The sequence below is a fragment of the Bactrocera oleae genome, chromosome 5 (assembly GCF_042242935.1).
Source record: "Bactrocera oleae isolate idBacOlea1 chromosome 5, idBacOlea1, whole genome shotgun sequence".
Lineage (NCBI taxonomy): Eukaryota > Metazoa > Arthropoda > Insecta > Diptera > Tephritidae > Bactrocera > Bactrocera oleae.
Window position 1 is genome coordinate 59,744,522 of NC_091539.1, and position 20,209 is coordinate 59,764,730.

Sequence of the window (20,209 nt, forward strand, 5' to 3'; positions counted from 1 at the left end):
AACAGCTTCCTTCAAAAAATTTTAAATTTTATACCATATAGGTTGAACCGAGACTATATTACTCTGTACTCCGAATTTTGGCCATAATTATTCGAGTGAGGGTTCAACAACTAACTGGGCACAATATTTATTGGTAAAGAAGATTTTTTAACAAGTTTTCAGGGTTTTCCACTGGTATAGCATTAAATTTGTGAATAAATAATCCTAGCCAAAACAACAGACTGGAGCAGACATGTTGAAAATATTGTGATCTTCTATTTGTCGGACAATATTCAGTCAAACAACCAAACAAGATAAGGGAATGTAATTTTAAGGGTAGTAGATCAGCTTAAGTTTATAAATACTCGTAAAGTTGCTTGCCACGTACTTTACAAACTTCATCCCTATAACAGACACTTAGTTAGTCAGAAAAGTGTGACATTTTATTGGAGACACAAGTTCTCTTTCTGCAATCCAGAGAAGTCATTTAAAATGATCTGATCACCGAGCTAGAGCAGGAGACTTTCTCACACGCTAACCTCAGTCTCTTGACCTAGGCCACTTAGTTAGGTATTTGGAAGCATACGAAGTCTCAAAATGATGCTGTCATATTTGAGAAACAATACTGTTATTGCTCTCAAGTGCAAATTATGTTAATTGCAACCCTCGTAGCTACCACCCCTTACCCACCACCTGTTGAAAAAAAAGTAAACAGTAAAAATTACTAATAACCGCGGCAGAGGCATTGCAAAACTCATGCGCATCAGAATAAACACATTTTCGTAATTTGTTTTGAGTGCATTAGCGTATGGCGGTGTGTACGTACTCTTTTTCCACTCAACGAGCGCTCATTCAACAGTTGTTTGCCATTGTCCAACGCTACAAGCGGCGATTTGAGTAAAATTTTATTAAAACATTTTCAGACATTTCAGTGCTTTTATGAATTCACTTGGGATAAGTTGTAGGCGCGCGTTTCAAAACGGTTTACTGCTAACAAATTTATAAAAATTAAAAAAAGTTTTCAACTGTGAAATGACAATGAACAACTGAGCGATACTCAAATGTCATTGAACGCATTCTTACAGAATTTTTTAGTTTTTGCTGCTTTTCACTTAGTGCGAAAAATATGAGAAATTGATTAAAATAACAGCAAAAAAACAACAACAAAATTGTTTACAAAAGTAAAGCGCCAGCAGTTAGTGATTGCTACAAAATACATATATTTGCAAAACAAAGTGTATTTAAATAAATACGAGTATGTAAGTGTGAAATGAGTTAAAATAAAATGTGTGTATGTATATGTTTTAAGTGTGCATCGACAAAACAATTTATATAATAAGCAAAAACAAACACCCATTTTGAAAGCGTGGTTTTAATGAATTTTCAATAGAAAATTTAGTATTTAAAATATTAAAAAAAATTTTCAAGAATATTATATAACAAAAAAATTATTAAAATATTTAAAAAAAGGTATAAAGTAAGAAAAAAGAAAATAAAAATTATACAATGAAAAAATTAATAAAACCTTTAAGAATATTATATAAAAAAAAATAAATGAGACATAAATTTTAATTTTATTCAAGCTTATAATACTTTATAATAAATAAAAATAATCAAATATTCACCACAACTTTCTACAATATGCAAGAAATATTTGTGAAATACTTTCTGCCTTCAAACCACTTCAATGAGAGACTTTTTATATGCGCATTCAAGTGCAATAAAGTAATTTTTGCTTAGTGTTATATTATATAAAATCCAAAAGAAATTTGATATGTGAAATATGATTTGCCAGAGAGAATACTCGCGCCAACAAGAGTTGAAGAGACAAATTTCATAAATGCAATGCAATATAATAATCAAAAACAAATGTGTTTAATGAGTATAAATATTGTTTTAGACTCGTACATACATATAATATACATACAAGTATATGTATAAACACCATATGTGAACGAAATCTACAATTGCAGCAAGCATTCGCCTTCATTCGCCAGATATTCGTTTTTACTTTACAGTATTGGTTAGAAAAAAATTCGAATAAAACAGTGTTGCCACAGCCAAAAATATTGAAATTAAAGAAATATCAACTTTGAGGTTATACTTTATAAAGCCAATTGCTACCAATATTAAAACCAGTGCTACAAAAAGTGATTGAATTAAAACTTTTTTTATTTTGTAAACCCAAATACAGGATTAAAAGCTAAGAAAAACAAGAAAAAAACCCTTCACAAACAACGAAGTTTACATACAAGGACTTTATTTCAATCCTTCAGTTTGTATGGCCGCTACTTGCTATAGTAATCCGATCAGAAAAATTTCTTTGGAGAGTGCACCGTTGTTTTGGGTAATAAAACATCTTGTCAAATTTTACCTTACAGGCAATTCCAATTGTTTTTACGTTAGTTTGTATGACAGCTATATGCTATAGTAGTCCGATATCGGCGATTCCGGCAAATGAGCAGCTCTTTGTGGAGAAAAGGATGTGCACAAAATTTTAGATCGATACCTTAAAAACTGAGGGACTAGTTCGCGTATATACAGAAAGACAGACAGATAGACGGCCCTGACTAAATCGGCTCAACTCATCATGCTGATCATATAGATATATATTTAATAGGGTCACCAACGTTTCTTTCTAGGTGTAACAAACATCGTGGCAAACTTAATATACAATTTGCAAGGTATAATTAATACTAAATATTGCACAATGATATAAAAAAATTTAATCCCACATTGGTTTTAATTAAAAAATTCCCAAACCTGTTAAGAACTAATAAATATCTGAACGTGGAGACAAAATATGTCTAAAATATATGCAAAATGCTGTTTATTTCAACATGTTGTAAAAAATGTTTGTAGACACAACTCACGATGGTAAGTATTGGTCTATAACTATAATCGTTTGGTTTTTGCTTTTTCAAAATTTGAACATTTATTCAAAAAAAAACATTATTATTCAAAGTATTGTCCATCTGAAACTTTAACCTTTTTTCATCTTTCTGTCAATTTATGGATTTTATCCCAAAACAAAAACTGCGGCAGTTTGCGTTCAAGAATAAAAAAAGCCAAATTTTAATACCCTGTTCTGACATGAACCGTCAAAAACTTCCTAGCTGCTGTTTTCCGACTAGTTTTTAACCGGTCTTGCAATATGGGGTTTCACTCAGTTTTAGAAGCTCACAATACAGCACCCCCTTCTGATCCCACCAAATACAGTGCATTTCCTTGGGGCTATGGATATTCGGCATTGTAGTTGACTTGGCTGGAAACCTGTACATCTCATGTGATTTTTTGCGTTTAGGGCTTAAAGTCGATCAACGTTCCTTGGTTTTAATTCAACTGGCACCCAATTTCTTTGCTTTTAAATGTATGCGACTGCGTTTGCGAACGTTAGGCTGCTTGTGTGACTTCCAAACTTTCTGCAAGATTTTCTTGTGCTTGGCAACAATTTGCATCGAGTAATGCTTCTAGTTCTTCATCTTCAAACTTTTTAGGCCGCCCTGGACATTCTTCGCCTTAAAAACCAAAATCAATACTTTTAAATCTTTAACCTTATGACCGAATACATCTGAATTTAGACAATCGGATAATTATAAATACAAATTTTAACTTACTTACTTTAACTTACCGAATTATTCGGGTACCAACCATATGAACAGATAATCCATATGTACCTATTTTCGCACATTACTTTATGTTGATAAACTAAAAGTTAAGAAAAAATATACACAGTTCACAAGTCGCATTATTTATCGTATTCCCTCGACCCTAAAATCATAACTTACTTTTACTTAAAAAAATTGTAATTTCTCTACAACTCTGATACATGTATATCTATAATATTAATATAATATATCTGCAGTTTCTCTATTTCATCACTTTTATATAAGTTGATAGCACAACTATTAATTTCTCTTCTATTCTCCATTTTTTTTCTTTGTTTGTTTCTTTTCCATTTTACGAGTATTCCACCCGAAAACTTGCATGCCACCAAAATATCGAGAATCGTTCTCAAAACTTCTTAATCTGTATCGATATTTATATCTATATATATAAATAAATTATTATTCTACAAAAAGGCAGAGGTAGGTAGAGAGGATGTCTGACTACACACTTAGAAATGTATATCTCATAAATACTACGTGTATTTAGAGCTAAAGGCGTTCAGGCCTTTTAAACACCTTTAACATAAAATTTATTTCTTACTTCATAGTCAAATAATGGAGTGCTGAAACATAGAAAAATCGTTAAGATATAAAACGACAGCACTCATTAGTTACCCATAAAAATAAATAGACAACAGTTGCCTACTTTTCAGCGCAATGATTAAATCCATTATATACATTCCAAATTTCAATGTACAATTCAAATTTCAAACACTATTATTACTGAGGGCTATAAAAGTGATGCTGTGCCGATGACAACTTGGTCTAAAGTATTTAATTGGCTTATCTTATCAGAAATACAAATGATATTGTTGAGGAAAAATCTTGCTATAATTTTCTAAGTCACTGTGAATTTGACACCTAAATAATTTAGAAACCATCGTTTAAAACCTTCCATATAAGAGACCAGCTATTCTATTTCTAAAAGTAAACTATAAATTAGCTAAACGATTCAACAACTACCAATTTCAGATTTATCCTAAAGAAATTAAAATAACGGTTCGAAAATTCAAAAAAAAAAAAATTTTATGAAGAGTAAACATAAATCGAGTTTTGAAGTCTAACGCTGGATATGACTTATTTAAAAGAAATATATAATATAATACATAACATATATACACTTTTCCAAAATTACATTTTTACACATGGAGACTAAGTGGAATAAGTGTAACCTTAAACTACTTATTACAAATTCCGAGTTTATGTTCTATCGAAAACAACCGTACATTTTTAGTATCCGTTATTTGTGGTATAAAAAAAAACAACACTGCCGAAATAAAAATTGCGGAAATGTCAAAAAAACTAGGACGCGAGTTAATATCGAAAACGTGACAGCTCATATCCATTTCTGTGGCAGTTTTAATATAGAGACATAATTCTGAAAATGGTATATTTCTACCAAAATATATTTGACAATATTTTTTGTTATTTACGCTTAACTGATTACTATTATTTACTCCACAACCGATTGCTGACGTATTCTACTCCAACGCCGCTGCCCACTTGCACATTGCAATTGCTATATGTTCAGCAGCGAATGCCAATATACCGATACACACATGTGAGCGGCATGTTGCCACCGTGGCGTATGCGGTTGCACGTGTACACGTACGTTTCTTCCGTATTTCGACGAACCTCTAAACTTGAATCAACCCGAGTGTCAACATGCGCTTTAGGCGCGCACGCTTTGTTGACTGAGGCAGCAAGTGCATTGGCTTATTTTCCTATTAGAACGAAATGTCGTATTTTTTTAGGTTTATAGTACATGCGAGTAGTATTTCATGATGCAATGAAAGGTGTATACACTTTTGTGACAACGTGATATTCTTTTGCAATTCTGCGGAATTTACGGTAAGAATGGCATCGTACACATTTCGGGTGCATATGCGGATAAATATGTACATACATGCATATATAAGTATCTACATATGTGCTGAAAAAGCGCTCTCATCTCGGTTGATATGGAGGATCAACGGCGTCCACAAGTGACCCAACGTGCTGAGTAGCAGATTGATAAATAACAGACATTTGGCATAATGAGTTTGGGTATTTACAGAATGTGCGAAATATTTGTTCCAAACCAATTGTACTTTCAAAAACGATAATATAAAACTTATGAAAAGATATGTATGATTCTTATTCGCTATTTACACGGTCAAGCACACACTCGGATCAAGTAACGTTTTGGAACTTAGTCTGTTATAATATTGTTGTTAATGTGTTTGCAATAGAATCATATGTGTCCTTCCAAATTTATATTATTTTCAACTCTTATCCCATTGATTCTGGTTGAGTTCCAAGAAGCTGGCGGTCTTGTCCGTATATTTTGTGGGTTGAGATGGATTAGGTATGCAGGATCATTGAAGATAGTTGGAGAGGGCAGGGTAAAAACTTACACAGTTACCAAATCTAAGTTGGATGAGCTTTCCGGCGCAAGCTTTTCCAAAAAAAAATGTAAAAAATTTGGTGGAAGTACGTGGACACATTGAGTTTCATTCTAATAAGCTTAGACATGTAACCGAAATTGCTATAATCTTATACCTTCGACCATAGATAGACAAATATATCTAAGCAGATCGTGTGTAAATTTCAGGTCGATCGATCTAGTCGTTTTGGCAGCCGATTACACTAAGGTAAAAAATTCTTACAAATACTCCTATATATCTGAAACTATTTGCCGGATTTTTTGAAATTTACAAATGGATATACTCACTTCATTCATTTCACAAGTGAATCAGTTTAGGCCGTTGGTTTATGCTTATGATATATGAAGAGTTGAGCATGTTACAGAATACTTACTGATGATTTTTCCTAGCTGCAGAATGATGTGTGTAGTCGAGAACATCTTGGGCAACTTTGTGCGGTGCACAACGCCCGATTATTTATCTTAATCTGAGTAAATATAAGGACCGCTGTAACTGGTACAATTGGTTAAATTTCCTAGTGTTCGAGACAAATATTTTTGAGAGCAAGACTGACTTACTGGAGTCAGCAATCTGGTGTTAAAATGAATGCCGCGGCCAAAACCCTACCAAATAACCATATTCGAAATCTCGATCTGCTTAAATATATAAATATATACAGACATCTAGCTCAAAATCTATTTTAGTTGCAATTCAAATATATTTTGTCCTTCAAGTTTAAGTTTAGCAAGTCAACCATTCGCAATAAGGAACATTTACTGTTACATTAAATAGCTCGGAAAATAGACAATTCATAGTTTCCCTTTCAAAAGTACACTGGCAACATGCAGAATAGAAAATAGTCAAAGCCGCAAAAGTAAGTCGAATAACAAAGTTTTGCTTTGCGGGAAGCACTCTCAATTACTTACACAATCCAACAACCTTCCTGAAACCATTCAGGCAAACTGAAATAAACCGAACACGCCCCCTAAAGTGTGCACCCACATGTTTACTTTTAAACAGCCATACTCGTATATAGGCAGCTATATTTGTATGTACATAAGTATGTATTCACGCAGCCCACAATTCAATGTGTATCCCTATGCGGGACGCTGGCAAACTTTAAGCATAGATATGCCTGTTATAAATATTATCAATGCTCGCACGAAGGTAAAAGCAATACTTTCAATGCTCTACTCCTGCCGATTGATCTATAAATAGTACGAGGAATACCAACCCCAACTACAGTTTTGCCGACTGTGAGTGTATATGTTCGTGTATGTATGTATGGTATGTTGGTATAAGCAGCACGCATTGCTGGACACGCCGTCCGGCGTTGAGAGAGCGCCAACGAGAGAATATTCATGTGCAAATGCCAACCAACGCGACCGAAGAACGTGCAGACATGTGTGATGTGCTGGCTTCAAACCCCTGCTGCACTGCTGACGCTCAAGCGTTTGGAGCCGGCCACAACACACGCGGCATATACTCGTACTACGAAGAAAGGTGTCGTTGGTGTGGTGCTGATTGGCATTGATGTTGGCGATGGCGGTGAAACGTGATTGTGCGATAACACATTTGTGCATAAAACAAATTGTAGCGACGTTGGAGGCTCAGTCGTAGAAATAACGTCGAACAGCATTGTAAGGATTGAAAGGATAACAGCGCGAATCAATTTCAAACTCACAACAAGTGATAAATATTTTTCATATTATAATATTATATAAAAATATGGTGAAGAAATTTTAAAGAATTTGTGAAGAAAAAATTCTCATGATACAAAAATGGACTGAAAACAATTTTCGAAAATATTAAAAACAGTGAAATTATTTTATAATAATACTACAAACTAAAAAAAAAAAACTTTAAAATAATTTTAAAAAAAGTAATATAAAGTGTATTTTTCGCCAAAAAATATATTTCAAATTACTAAAATATTTCTTTATTGTAAATAGTTTCAATAAGCCAGTGTATTGAACAAAATATATTTTAGTACAAATATTTTTTTAAAAAAGTACTAAAGCATAGTTTTTATGCCATAAAAGTGTAGTGAATTTTAATAACAACACTCTTTATACAAAAAGAACTCATAAAATAAGTGTAAGAAAAACAATTTGTAATTAAAAAACAACGGATTACAAAATGGAGGGCGAATCAACGGAATCTACACACAACACCAAAGTGTCAGACTCCGCATATTCCAACAGTTGCAGCAATTCGCAGTCGCAACGCAGGTAAGATTGAATGAGAATATTGTAATTTTTACCGATACTACCACATTATACTCTATTACAATATAAATATAAGGCAAAAAACTATAAAAAAAAACCATCAAAAAATTTATTATTTTTGCACTAAAGTGAATGTTTTATTTAGCAATAGTATTAGTTTAAGTGAACCAATCTATATCGAATAAGCAAATTTTTGAAAGTATTTTCAAACTATCCTCGCCCATATTGACAAAAAACTGGCAGAGTCAATTTTCACAAACCGTAGAAAGAAACAGGTAGTAATGATGACAGCATTGTAAACTATAAGGTGGATAGGTATACGCACCACTCAAATAAGCTGCCGGAGCTTCTAGCGTGTTACTATCGATGTGTGTGGTCTGACATTTTCCTAATGGAACTCAATTCCTCTTCTATTGGACAAAGTTGGCTGTTTTTGGCCGTTTGAGCGGGAGCTCAATGTAGATGATTCTCTGCCAATTCCACCAAATACATAGCAAAACCTAACTGGCCGTAAGTCCTTGCTTGATCATTCTGTGCGCCGACTCATTAAAATTAGGCTTCCAGAGCGTGGTGCATCTTTGACATGAAAATAACGGCTAGCCGCCAAGCCGATGGCTTAAAACTTGTAAAACCTTGGGAGCTAACTAAAAAAACTTAACAAGTCAAATCAAATATCTCAATCCAATCTCCAAACTATAGATAGATCTTTTAAATAATGTTTATTGAATGCTTTTGTCATTTCTAAGTCACATACAAAGTAACTATCAATACTTCTTACTTTTTTAAAGCATCACATGATGCTGAGGTGAAATCAGAAAGATCCGATGAATATTTATATCGATCGTATCTGCGAGTATTTGCGTTTGGCTTGATTTTTTTCAGTTAGTACCAGTTCGCACAAAATAGCAACCGTCATGGTGGTTCAAGAGTTCATTTAAAATCAAGTGGGAGTTAGTATGTGATACTACTTTACTTCGAAATCTTTTCTTTTTTTCGAAAATTTTAAAATTTTTGAACAAAGTAATTTCGAGTTGTCTTCGATTTGACAACCCTAAAATAGTCGAAAATCAAACAAACAACTGTTATAATGAGATAGATTGTCATAATCAAATAAAGACAACTTGTGGTATCCACTTACTCTCTTCTTTGGAGATCAGAGGGATAACTGTTATTATTGCTTACAGAGCTTGGCTAAAGCATTCTAATTATCTGCACGCGTCTATTAAGAGTCGAAGTGGGAATAGAACCAGTGCGATTGCAAGCACAATCACAATTATTTGCACTACTAACTACGTTTTCTGATTTGCAGTTAGCTATGACTAACGACCTGAGCACATTTTTCCATAAATAACATTGTATAACCACAAATCCGAAAGCCAACGCAGAACTTACGACAAAGTGCACAAAACAACAAAGAATGAGTGTTGCTAGTGTTTTCCGCCACACTAGTTTACGCTAAGTCCAACTATAAAAACAATGTATGTTCTAGCTAAAAGCAAATCGTTAATTTTATATAAAACCAGAAACATGTACCAATAAACGTGACCGCTGACTGTCCGCATTCATTGAGTGCTCATATTTTAACTCGCTCGGTAAGCTCAATTGAGTGGTTTTCAACGTTACAATGCAAATAAGTGAGAGGGATTTCAAAACAGCGAACGAGAGTGGTTACACACCGGCATGGGTACATACTCGGTTTAAAGTGCATTTATGGATAGTAATTATATGTATATACATACATACATATGTATGTATGTATGCTTATAGTTGTGGTTCATTTTATGATCAGGAATTATTTCATCTCAGAAGATAAGTTAATAATAATATAATATTAACCGGAGGGATACCGGCTATGCCCTTTCAATGAAAATTTAAGAACCAAATCCTTTCAAGGAAGCTTTCAAGGTTATGCCGTTCGAATTGACCCAAGCTCTGGCCTTGTTTGGGACAACCAATAGCTTTTAACTGTATCGGATATAGCGTCTTGAGCAGCAGTAAGATTCATCTCAGTTTACAAATCTGTAATTAGAGACTGAACTTATTGTGGAACGCGATTTAACCAAGTTTGAGTGAATATAGAGTTATTTAGACAACCAGCTCTCTGTATATGTCTGCATGGGTATGTCTTACAATAGTGCAGTAATATCCCTCATCTATAGTAAAATAAAAGCCTGAGTTGTTAGTAAATCATCAAATCGATTACCTCCTTTAATCGAGAAAACTGAAGTATGAAAATGCTAGGAATTTTAGTAGAAGATTGTGAGACATACTCTTCGCAATTATTAATGAATAAGTCAACTCTGTTAATATATAGCAAGGGACCCATTTTAACCCTCAAACGAAGAGAGAGATATGGTCGGAAATATTTCTCACAAACTCCGCTTAACCCGTTAGTCAGTACATAGCCGAGCGTAATGAAAAATTATCAGAAACCACGGCAAGTTGAAACTTTATTCTGTGATCTCACTGAAGATAATAGCACCTCTTGAATAATCCTTGATAGAAAAGTTTGAAGGCAATTAATTGCACTATAAACCCTGCTGTATGATCGAGCCTCTGATATACGTATTATATTAAAATTGTTTAAGATTGATTTAGATTAAAAAAGTCTGATATATGATAACATCACATAAAATGAATAATATTTTAATATTTCTTTGATTGAATTTCATTTCCAGCGGCAGTTCTAAATCACGTCTAAGCGGTAGTCACTCATCTGGCAGCAGCGGCTATGGCGGCAAACCATCAACGCAGGCGAGCAGGTATGTAACCAAATCCAACACTTGACCCGAATCCTTTTACACCTGATGACGTCAATATTAACTGTTATTTAATACATTAAACTCAACTACTGTTTTTGTTTTTGTTTTTTCTTCGTAATTTAATATTTGTTTGGCCTAATCACAGCAGCGACATGCATATTAAACGCGTCAAAGATAAGACACGCAAGAAGAAGAAGTTGAAGTGTTCGGCACAAACGAATATTCTGGAAAATCAGGACGATGTCCCGAATACCAGTGAGCCAAAAAGTGAAGAGCAAATCACTTTAGGCTGCGACAAGGCAATCGGTAAATTGATACTTTCATATCTCGTACGCAATTTCCAAAACATTATATAAGTACCTAGTAGTACATGGAAAAGGCAATAATTCATTCATTTAACAATATGTTCATTAATTGTAGCGCAATGTAGTCGCCAGAAGGAGAATAAAGAGACGTCATTATTGCTGGAAAAGGAGACAACCGAACAAACTAAATCGGAGATTTCATTGCAATTTCCTACACCATCACCGTTATCTAGTGAGTTCCTTACACTAATCATGTATTTATAGATACATGCGTATGTATGTATGTTTAACACACTCGTTTTTTTGAGAAATTTTAGTGGTTAAGGAGTAAAGGACATATTAAATAAATAGACTATTTTCTTACCTTAATTTAAGAGACAGTAAAAATCCTGGAAATTATTATAACATTATTAATTTTATACAAATATGAATTAAATTTTCTGGTGTGTGACTTCGATAAGTTATTTAACTATCCGCCTAATTGTAGGCAATATATCACTTTTATAATTTTATAGCTGGGGTTAAAGAATGAAATCAAAACATTTCACATAATAGGCCACTTGTGGAAACTCTCAAGTTTATATATAATATATTATTCACACGAAATGTACATGTCTAGTTTTCATTATAGCGAACTGACGGCCTATTATTTCATACTCAGCGAGTTAAAAACTCGACTGAACAAAGCCTACCCTTCGGCCGAGTGTGTCAAACTGTCAACTATATCTTTTGACAGAAAAATCTTATCTTGAAATCAATTAGCTTTTCCAAGAAGCCTTAAAGAATTTAATTACCACACGAAATTCGGTCGAAGGGTCTCAAGAAAAAAATGCACATGTATATGAAGAATCCGTGGTATTGAAAAGTAAGTGTGGAAACAGAGATATAAGCCGGAAACAAGTTTTCGAACCATAAAATAGCGTCTGCGGGCGTAGCCGCATAACATAACAGATTAGAAATTAATATTAATTAATAAACCCTACAAACCCTAGAAGTACAAGAGATCTTTGTATAATGTAATAACCTGATATGCTCCACCTTGTAGTAAACATTATACAAAATTTCTAACTTATTGTATTAGACTAATTTCCTGGGATATACAATTATCTAATTTTAATTTCAATTTTATTTTTTACTTCTAGCTGCCACACAGCAAGGTGGAAAATCAGAGAGAACCTGCGAATCCGCACCAGGGAAATTGGAAAGCTCTGGCAAGGCGGAAAAACTTAAGGAGGTAAGAATTTAGAATTAGAACATACTTAAGTGAGTCCATTTATTTTTTTTTATATTAATTTTTGTGGAAATTATTGGGCAAAACAAGAAGGAACGTTAAGTTCGGCTGCACTGAAGCTATAATACCCTTTGCAGGGCATAAAGGGGTATAAAAATATCTTTATCTTGACCTTAGTCGAACAGTCTGAACGGCAGTTTTATGCTATAGTAGTCTGATCTAAACAATTTTGTTCGGAGATAACAAATTTGCCTTGGACAACAATTTATACCGAATTTCGTAAAGATATCTTGTCAAATAAAAAAGTTTTCCATACAACGACTGGAGTTTGATCGATCAATTTTTATGACAGCTATATTTTATAGTGATAACCGATATCGGCGGTTCTGACAAATGAGCAGTTTCTTGGAAAGTTCGCGTATATAAAGACGGACAGACAGATGGGCATTGCTAAATCGACTCAGCTCGTCGCGCTAATCATTTATGATATATAAATATATATTTTATAGGGGGCCAGACGTTTCCTTCTGGAAATTTCAAACTTCGTGGCAAACTTAATATACCTGTTCAGGGTATAAAACCCTATCACAATTTATGAATATGAATATCAAAATTATTTCAAAGGTTTTTCAAATTAACCTTCTTGGGGAATCGTTAAATCAATATTTTAATCAAATCGTAACGATTTACATATTTTACCTTAAGTAACTCAAGATAATCCGAAAAGAGATATTTGATTACACTGCAAACGAATAAATTGTAGGTCACATTCTAAATTTGTAATAGTAGAGTGTACATCTCTTAAAGTGTTAAAGATTTCGCTCTTCAGCGAATCCCAATATTACGCTAGAGTTTGTGAAATTGGTGTAAGAAAAAATATACCGCTTAAAATTCAAATTGATTCCTTATTCCATTTAGTTGATGTATCATACTAGTAACTTAAATTTTCTTGACGCTTCTCCCTATAGGAGAGCTTCTGCTGTGTGATATCGATGCATGATGGTATAGTGCTCTTCACAACGCCCAGCATTACCGATGTGCTTGGTTTTCCACGCGATATGTGGCTGGGACGTTCGTTCATAGATTTCGTACACCCCAAGGATCGCGCCACCTTTGCCAGTCAAATAACGACGGGCATACCAATTGCAGAGTCTCGCAATAGCGCTCCGAAAGATGCGCGCAGTACTTTTTGTGTGATGTTACGCCGTTATCGCGGTTTAAAATCTGGTGGTTATGGTGTCATCGGACGTCCGGTGAGTTATGAACCCTTCCGTTTGGGATTGACATTCCGTGAAGCACCCGAAGAAGCGCGTCCCGACAACAATCTCGTATCGAATGGTACGAATATGTTGCTAGTCATATGCGCCACGCCCATCAAGAGCTCATATATAGGTATGTATACATATTTAACTAGAAATTTGCTGGCTCATTTGCATCAGCGTATTTTTTGACAAATTCTCTTACAGTGCCAGATGAGATACTCTCGCACAAAAGCCCTAAATTCTCCATACGTCACACAGCGACGGGTTTAATATCGCATGTGGACAGCGCCGCCGTATCCACATTGGGCTATTTACCACAAGATCTTATTGGACGTTCAATATTTGACTTTTATCATCCAGAAGATCTTATGGTATTAAAGGAGATCTACGAAACTGTTATGAAGAAAGGACAGACAGCAGGCGCTTCATTTTGTAGTAAACCGTATCGTTTTCTGATACAGAACGGCTGCTATATTTTGTTAGAAACAGAGTGGACCAGCTTTGTGAATCCGTGGTCGCGAAAATTGGAATTCGTTATAGGACACCATAGAGTGTTTCAAGGTAAGATCAAGAAAAAGCTAGCGCTGAATGTGGATAACGAAGTTGTATTTCCAATTTTAGGGCCCAAACACTGTAATGTTTTTGATTCGGCACCTGCTAATAAGCCGAAACTTTCGGATGAAGTACGCAGTCGGAATATGCGCATAAAAGATGAGATACTCAAACTACTGGAAGAGTCGATATCGAGACCATCGGATACTGTAAAGCAAGAGGTATCGCGACGTTGTCAAGCTTTAGCATCGTTTATGGAAACTCTAATGGACGAGGTGACGCGCACCGACCTTAAGCTCGAGCTACCACATGAAAATGAGTTGACAGTCTCCGAACGAGATTCGGTGATGTTGGGCGAGATTTCGCCACACCACGATTACTACGACAGCAAAAGTTCAACGGAAACGCCGCCCAGCTACAACCAACTGAATTATAATGAGAATTTGCAGCGTTTTTTTAACAGCAAGCCTGTTACCGCACCCGTCGAGGTCGACCCAATGAAGAATGAACAGTCCTACAGTATTTCGGCTGATGCACGAAACACGCTCAGTCCGGTGCAGTGTTTCGAAGGCAGCGGCGGTAGTGGGTCCTCGGGAAATTTTACATCTGGCAGCCACATACACATGAGTAGCATTACAAATACCAGCAATGCCGGTACCGGTACGTCATCGGGCAGTGCACAGTTGGTCACGTTAACCGAATCGCTATTAAATAAACATAACGACGAAATGGAGAAATTCATGCTGAAGAAACATCGCGAGGCACGCGGTCGTTGCGGCGAGAAGAGTAAGAAGGCAACCGAAAAGGTAATGGAGTATAGTGGGCCGGGGCATGGTCTTAAGCGCGGCGGTTCGCATTCATGGGAAGGAGATGCCAACAAACCGAAACATTCGCATACTAATGTTATGGATGCGCAACGCGATTACGTGGATCACCACAATATGGCGACAAATTCGACAAGCAAAGCGTACGGCACGCTACAAACGACACTGGGCGAAACATCGTTTGCCGGTTCGTATGCAGCAGCCGGTCTTTCCTGCACACGCAACGTCAACCTTTGGCCACCGTTCTCGGTTGGCATCAACACCTCGCACACATCGCAGACGGTGGCGCAAAGCGGATTCACACCGCAACACGGCATCTTCCCGACATTCTACTACATACCAGCGACCGCAGCGGCTGCTGCTGTTGCCGCCACACAGACGCAAGTCAAACCCAATTTGGCCGACATGCCGAGCACGTCGGCACAAGCTCTGCCACTGCAATATATGACTGGCGTTATGTACCCACACCCCTCACTCTTCTATACGCATCCGGCGACAGCCATGATGTACCAGCCCATGTCCTTTTCAAATATGGCCAATTCTTTGGCGTTGTCGGAACAAGGCAATAGTGCGAGCGCTTTCAAAACTGTTAGTATATATGCAGCATATATTTCAAGATTGATAACTTTACACAATAATATTAATTTCACGAATAGAATCAACCTGTTATGCTAGCGCCGACGCCAACGAAGACGCAAGGCGCTTTCCACTCGATCACACCCGCGCAATTTCAACGGCCATCTTCGCAAGCGACGTCGGTAAAAGCCGAACCCGGCTCTAATATGGTAAGGATATTCGTTTTAAATATACAGTAGGGAAAATTATTATTTATTTTATATACGAAGGCGCCTTCGGATTCATCGAAAAAGGGTATTGCTGACTCTCCAATTCCATCGGTTATCGGCGATTATGTGTCGGATCAACTCAATCCAAATGATCTGAAGGTGCGTAAGTGATTTATGTAGATTAAGTAGACATTTAGATTAGTTATGTGAATATTATAATTTTTCAAGGAATGCTATTTAGAGAAACGATCGAACAGATCACTAAGCTATAATTTCAGAATTAGAAGCTCCACTCTTGTGAAAAAACTCGGGATTACTCGAAAAAAAATGGTGGTCGATTGACCAAAGGTTTCTGGGGTAATCAACGTAGTAGACATTACTTTCAGTCGTTCCCACGATAGTCGGCTCTACGTAACCGTGACGAAAATAGATATGTTGTCGGCCAAAGGCTGTCAACTCAGCAGGTGTCTTTAAAATTATTATATATAATATTTTGGCAGGTGATTCTACTGGTCATCTCCGCGTTCTAACCACTTGACTAAATGATTAAAAGCTCTCGTGTAATAATTTGTGGTTTTGTTACGAACGTGGAGCTTATAGTATATATAGTTAAAGAATAAATACTCTCGAGTATTTTTCGAATATTTTACTAGGCTTAGTTCGCAGTTAATCGTTATAGAGGATATAGATATATATAGATGTTTCCACACAGGGATTGTATCGCCTCACTAGCACCCAGCAGAATTTTGGAATTTATCAACATGCTGGGCCTAGATGACACGATATGACTTAGGGGAGGGCACAATAGACCATAGGTCGTGATGCATACCTCGAAATCAATCTATCTATCTATCTATAGACGATATCTCTACATAATCATATGACCGTTGTATTTCAAGCCTACCACTCGATAGGTCATGGTTTCATATCCCGATATCCTCGAAGCATGGTTTCAGCAACCAAGAGGAAAAATATTTGAGACATTTGCGATAAAAAAAATCTTTCCCGGAAGATTCTTTTTTGCGAGAATACTTTAAAAAATTGCAATTATTTATTTTTGCAGCCCCACACGGATAGCAATGCTAACAGCGACGACATGGATGGTTCCAGCTTCTCATCTTTTTACTCCTCTTTCATAAAAACCACCGACGGATCGGACAGTCCACAAGAAAACGATAAAGATGGAAAACATCGAAAATATAAGGTACGTTTACGAATGGGATTAAGACATTGTACTTCTTTCTAGGGAGGTTATTTTTACTTATATTGAAAAGTATAATAAAATTGAAAAATTGAACAAAAATAAAAAATTCAAATTGATTGCACTGACTCTAAAATACCCTTCCATACAAGAACTCGATTTTGATTGATCAGCTTATATGGCAGCTATATGATATAGTGGTCCAATCTGGAGGATTTCTTCAGAGATCTTAGCATTGCTTCAGACAATAATCCATGCCGAATTTCGTGAAGATATCTTGTGATATAAAAAAGTTTTGCTTACAAGGACTGTATTTGAATCGGTTAGTTTGTATGACAGCTATATGCTATAGTAGTCCGATATCAGCGGTTCTGACAAATGAGTCGATTTTTTTTTTGAATGAAAAGAACGTGAGATCCATATCTTAAAAACTGAAGGACTAATTCGCGTATATACAGACAGAGGTACATGACTAAATGAATCCGCTCGGCACGCTGATTATTTATATATGTATGTATATACCGTATGTACATATTTTATAGGGTCTCCAACGTTTCTTTTGTGTGTTCAAGGTATAATAAATGAGAAAGGAAGAAATGAGTGAAAAAATAAAATTCAGCAAAAGTTCTAATAATCTAATCTAATCTAATGATACACGAAAAATAAATCTCATATTTCTATGTATACGAATATTCTATAGAATTAACCTATAGGTTTTACATTATATTATATTAACCCTTTCTCTTCCAGGTACAAACCGACTCTAAATCAATGGATAATGCAGAAGAAGACCAGACATTACATGGCGATGGTTAAGTACACGTGAGTTGCTCATCAACGTGATGGCAAGTTTTGTGGCAACGTGACGATCAGTAAGCGGCAATTTTATTTACAAACTATTCCCATACAAGTCCACTTTGGCACAATTTACGATACGAAGAAGTGTGAGTCAAGCGTGCACAATCACATTGGAATATTTTTAAAGCAGAATTCAACTTATTCTGAATTTCAGATTAGCGCAAGTATTGTCGCTGGCATACAATTAAATGCTGAAAATCATAATTTGCGATTCGCTACGTAACAATTGTGACGACGCTATGGTTATGAACCCCATTTTTTTAACGGACGTAGTCTTCATATATAATAGAAATTGTTTATGTACATAAGAATATACATATGCAAAATTAAATTAAATTAAAACGAAAAATAAGGAAGTTTACTCTGTTACGCAACAAAGTGAAATACAATAAAGACAGAATATATTTATTTAGAAAACAAAGAAAACAAAGAACTTACTTATATGCAACATATAGTTTTTCATTTTCGTTTCTTTTTCGGCTTAGCGCTACTACTCTCCGATTTCTCCTTATCAGTGGGTTTTTTAGCTGACTTCTTGTTTGTTGTTTGAAATTGTTGCAAATCGGCACAAAAAAGCACAGCTTGCGCCCAACCCGCATACGGTCCGTAAATGTTACGTAAATGATTTGCAATTTCTTCATAAATGCGCGGTGTGACGGTTTTCACCGTCGCCAATTGTTCGGGCATATAAACAGTTTGTGCAACCTTATAAATATGAGTATCAATTGGCACTGCCTCCAAGTGACCCAACGACATGAGGCAAATGCAATCGGCCACTTTGTAACCGATACCAGGTAAGCGTACAAGTTCCTGTCGTGCATCCGCGTAAGACATCTCACGCAACTTTGTAAACCACGATTCACCGCCAAACTCTAGAATTTTCGCTACAGTCTGCGCGATAAATTTAGCACGATAGCCAAATTTGGCTTCACGCAAATTGACTTCTAACTAAAAATAAAAAAAAAAGTTTGCATATTTGGAATATAATTATGATATACTATATGAAATACATACCTCCTTTTGATTTTCATTTAATGCTGAGAGCGTGGGAAAAGTGAATTCCTCTCTTTCATTGAAATGTCCAATACTTTGACCATATTTCGAACAAAACCAGTCAATCATTGCAGAAATTCTTAAGCAAGTACGGTAAAAAAGAATAAAAGAATTTTTCAGCAATAAGATAATAATTTAATTATATTGTGAATAATTGAATTAGATTTTAATTTCAGAACTCTTACATCCTAACAGTACTACTGCTCGGTTATTTATTCTATGGATTGGTACAGTAGTTTTGGAAATACAAATAAAAAATAGAGCTACTTTTACACTTAAAAAACATAATTTGCTTCAAAACGGCACTGTTGCTTTGAGTATACAGTGGATGAATTATTTCAATTATCAATAGGTTCTTACCTTTTAATGTGATTGTTTTGGCTGCATATGAATGATAATATATTTTCCAGTGGTTCTTGATCCAACACTCGCACAGCTTTAATATGTGGCGTTATAGTATCAAAGTGATTGTGGGCCGAGCGCCACTTATCCATATTTTTATTTAAATCGAAATTAAGGCGGAAATAACGTTGCAATAATTTTCGATAATAGTCCGCTTTGTGTGTATTTGTGTTAGGCACATCCGGTGCTGGGTAGACTTTGTATGAAATAGCGGCGTCTGTTTGACTTAATTGCCAATATGCATTGTATGCTACTCCTTGATATAATGGTGATTTAGTATCACTCAAATTGAGTTTCCTCCAGCTATAAACGATACATAATTGTTTAAAATATTAAACGTCTTTAATATGCAGTCTCACCGGAAACTCTGCCCACCCACTAGGGTAACTTCTAAATTTAGCAGATTGGCTGGTACTGCTATTTCGCCAGCAAAAAAAAAACCCATTCTAAACTTATTTTATGTTACTTTTTACTTTGCATTTAAATTTAAATTGAAAGATTTGATTATACGCCCTGCAAAGAACAGCTGTGCGGGATTTATAAATCATGTTTACGAAACGGTGTTGTGAAACGTTGATATAAATTTTTTCATATTGGTTTTTCGCATAATTAATATTCAAAACTCACTGCGTACAGCCACAATAATTCTAATAGTGAGTTAATTTGGCTAATACTACATAGTTTTTTTGATGAT

At 35.4% G+C, this 20,209-nt stretch overlaps 2 protein-coding genes across 5 annotated transcripts; one reads left to right on the forward strand and one right to left on the reverse strand.

Moving 5' to 3' along the window:
• The first annotated feature begins 914 nt into the window (after positions 1-914).
• per (period circadian regulator) lies at positions 915-18,508 on the forward strand. Of its 4 annotated transcripts, none has more exons than XR_004979251.2 (14): positions 917-1,238; positions 8,005-8,283; positions 10,959-11,042; positions 11,188-11,348; positions 11,463-11,579; positions 12,490-12,581; positions 13,547-13,970; positions 14,045-14,401; positions 14,462-15,804; positions 15,873-16,001; positions 16,062-16,160; positions 17,065-17,205; positions 17,953-18,146; positions 18,215-18,508. XR_004979251.2 is itself a non-coding variant. In XM_036376035.2 (13 exons), exons 2-13 carry the CDS (start codon positions 8,192-8,194, stop codon positions 18,016-18,018), a joined length of 3,105 nt encoding a protein of 1,034 aa, XP_036231928.2. In that variant the 5' UTR covers positions 917-1,238; positions 8,005-8,191; the 3' UTR covers positions 18,019-18,508. The 4 variants fall into 4 exon arrangements, 1 of the variants encoding a protein (XP_036231928.2); XR_004979252.2 differs by having other exon boundaries at positions 917-1,234; XR_004979254.2 differs by lacking the exon at positions 16,062-16,160 and having other exon boundaries at positions 915-1,238.
• Positions 18,414-20,207, reverse strand: Ogg1 (8-oxoguanine DNA glycosylase). The gene is given in 5 exon segments (XM_014245135.3): positions 18,414-19,008; positions 19,075-19,192; positions 19,474-19,818; positions 19,875-19,973; positions 19,975-20,207. Coding segments are annotated over 5 exon segments (1,140 nt in total). The 5' UTR covers positions 20,064-20,207; the 3' UTR covers positions 18,414-18,519.
• Positions 20,208-20,209: the final 2 nt, after the last annotated feature.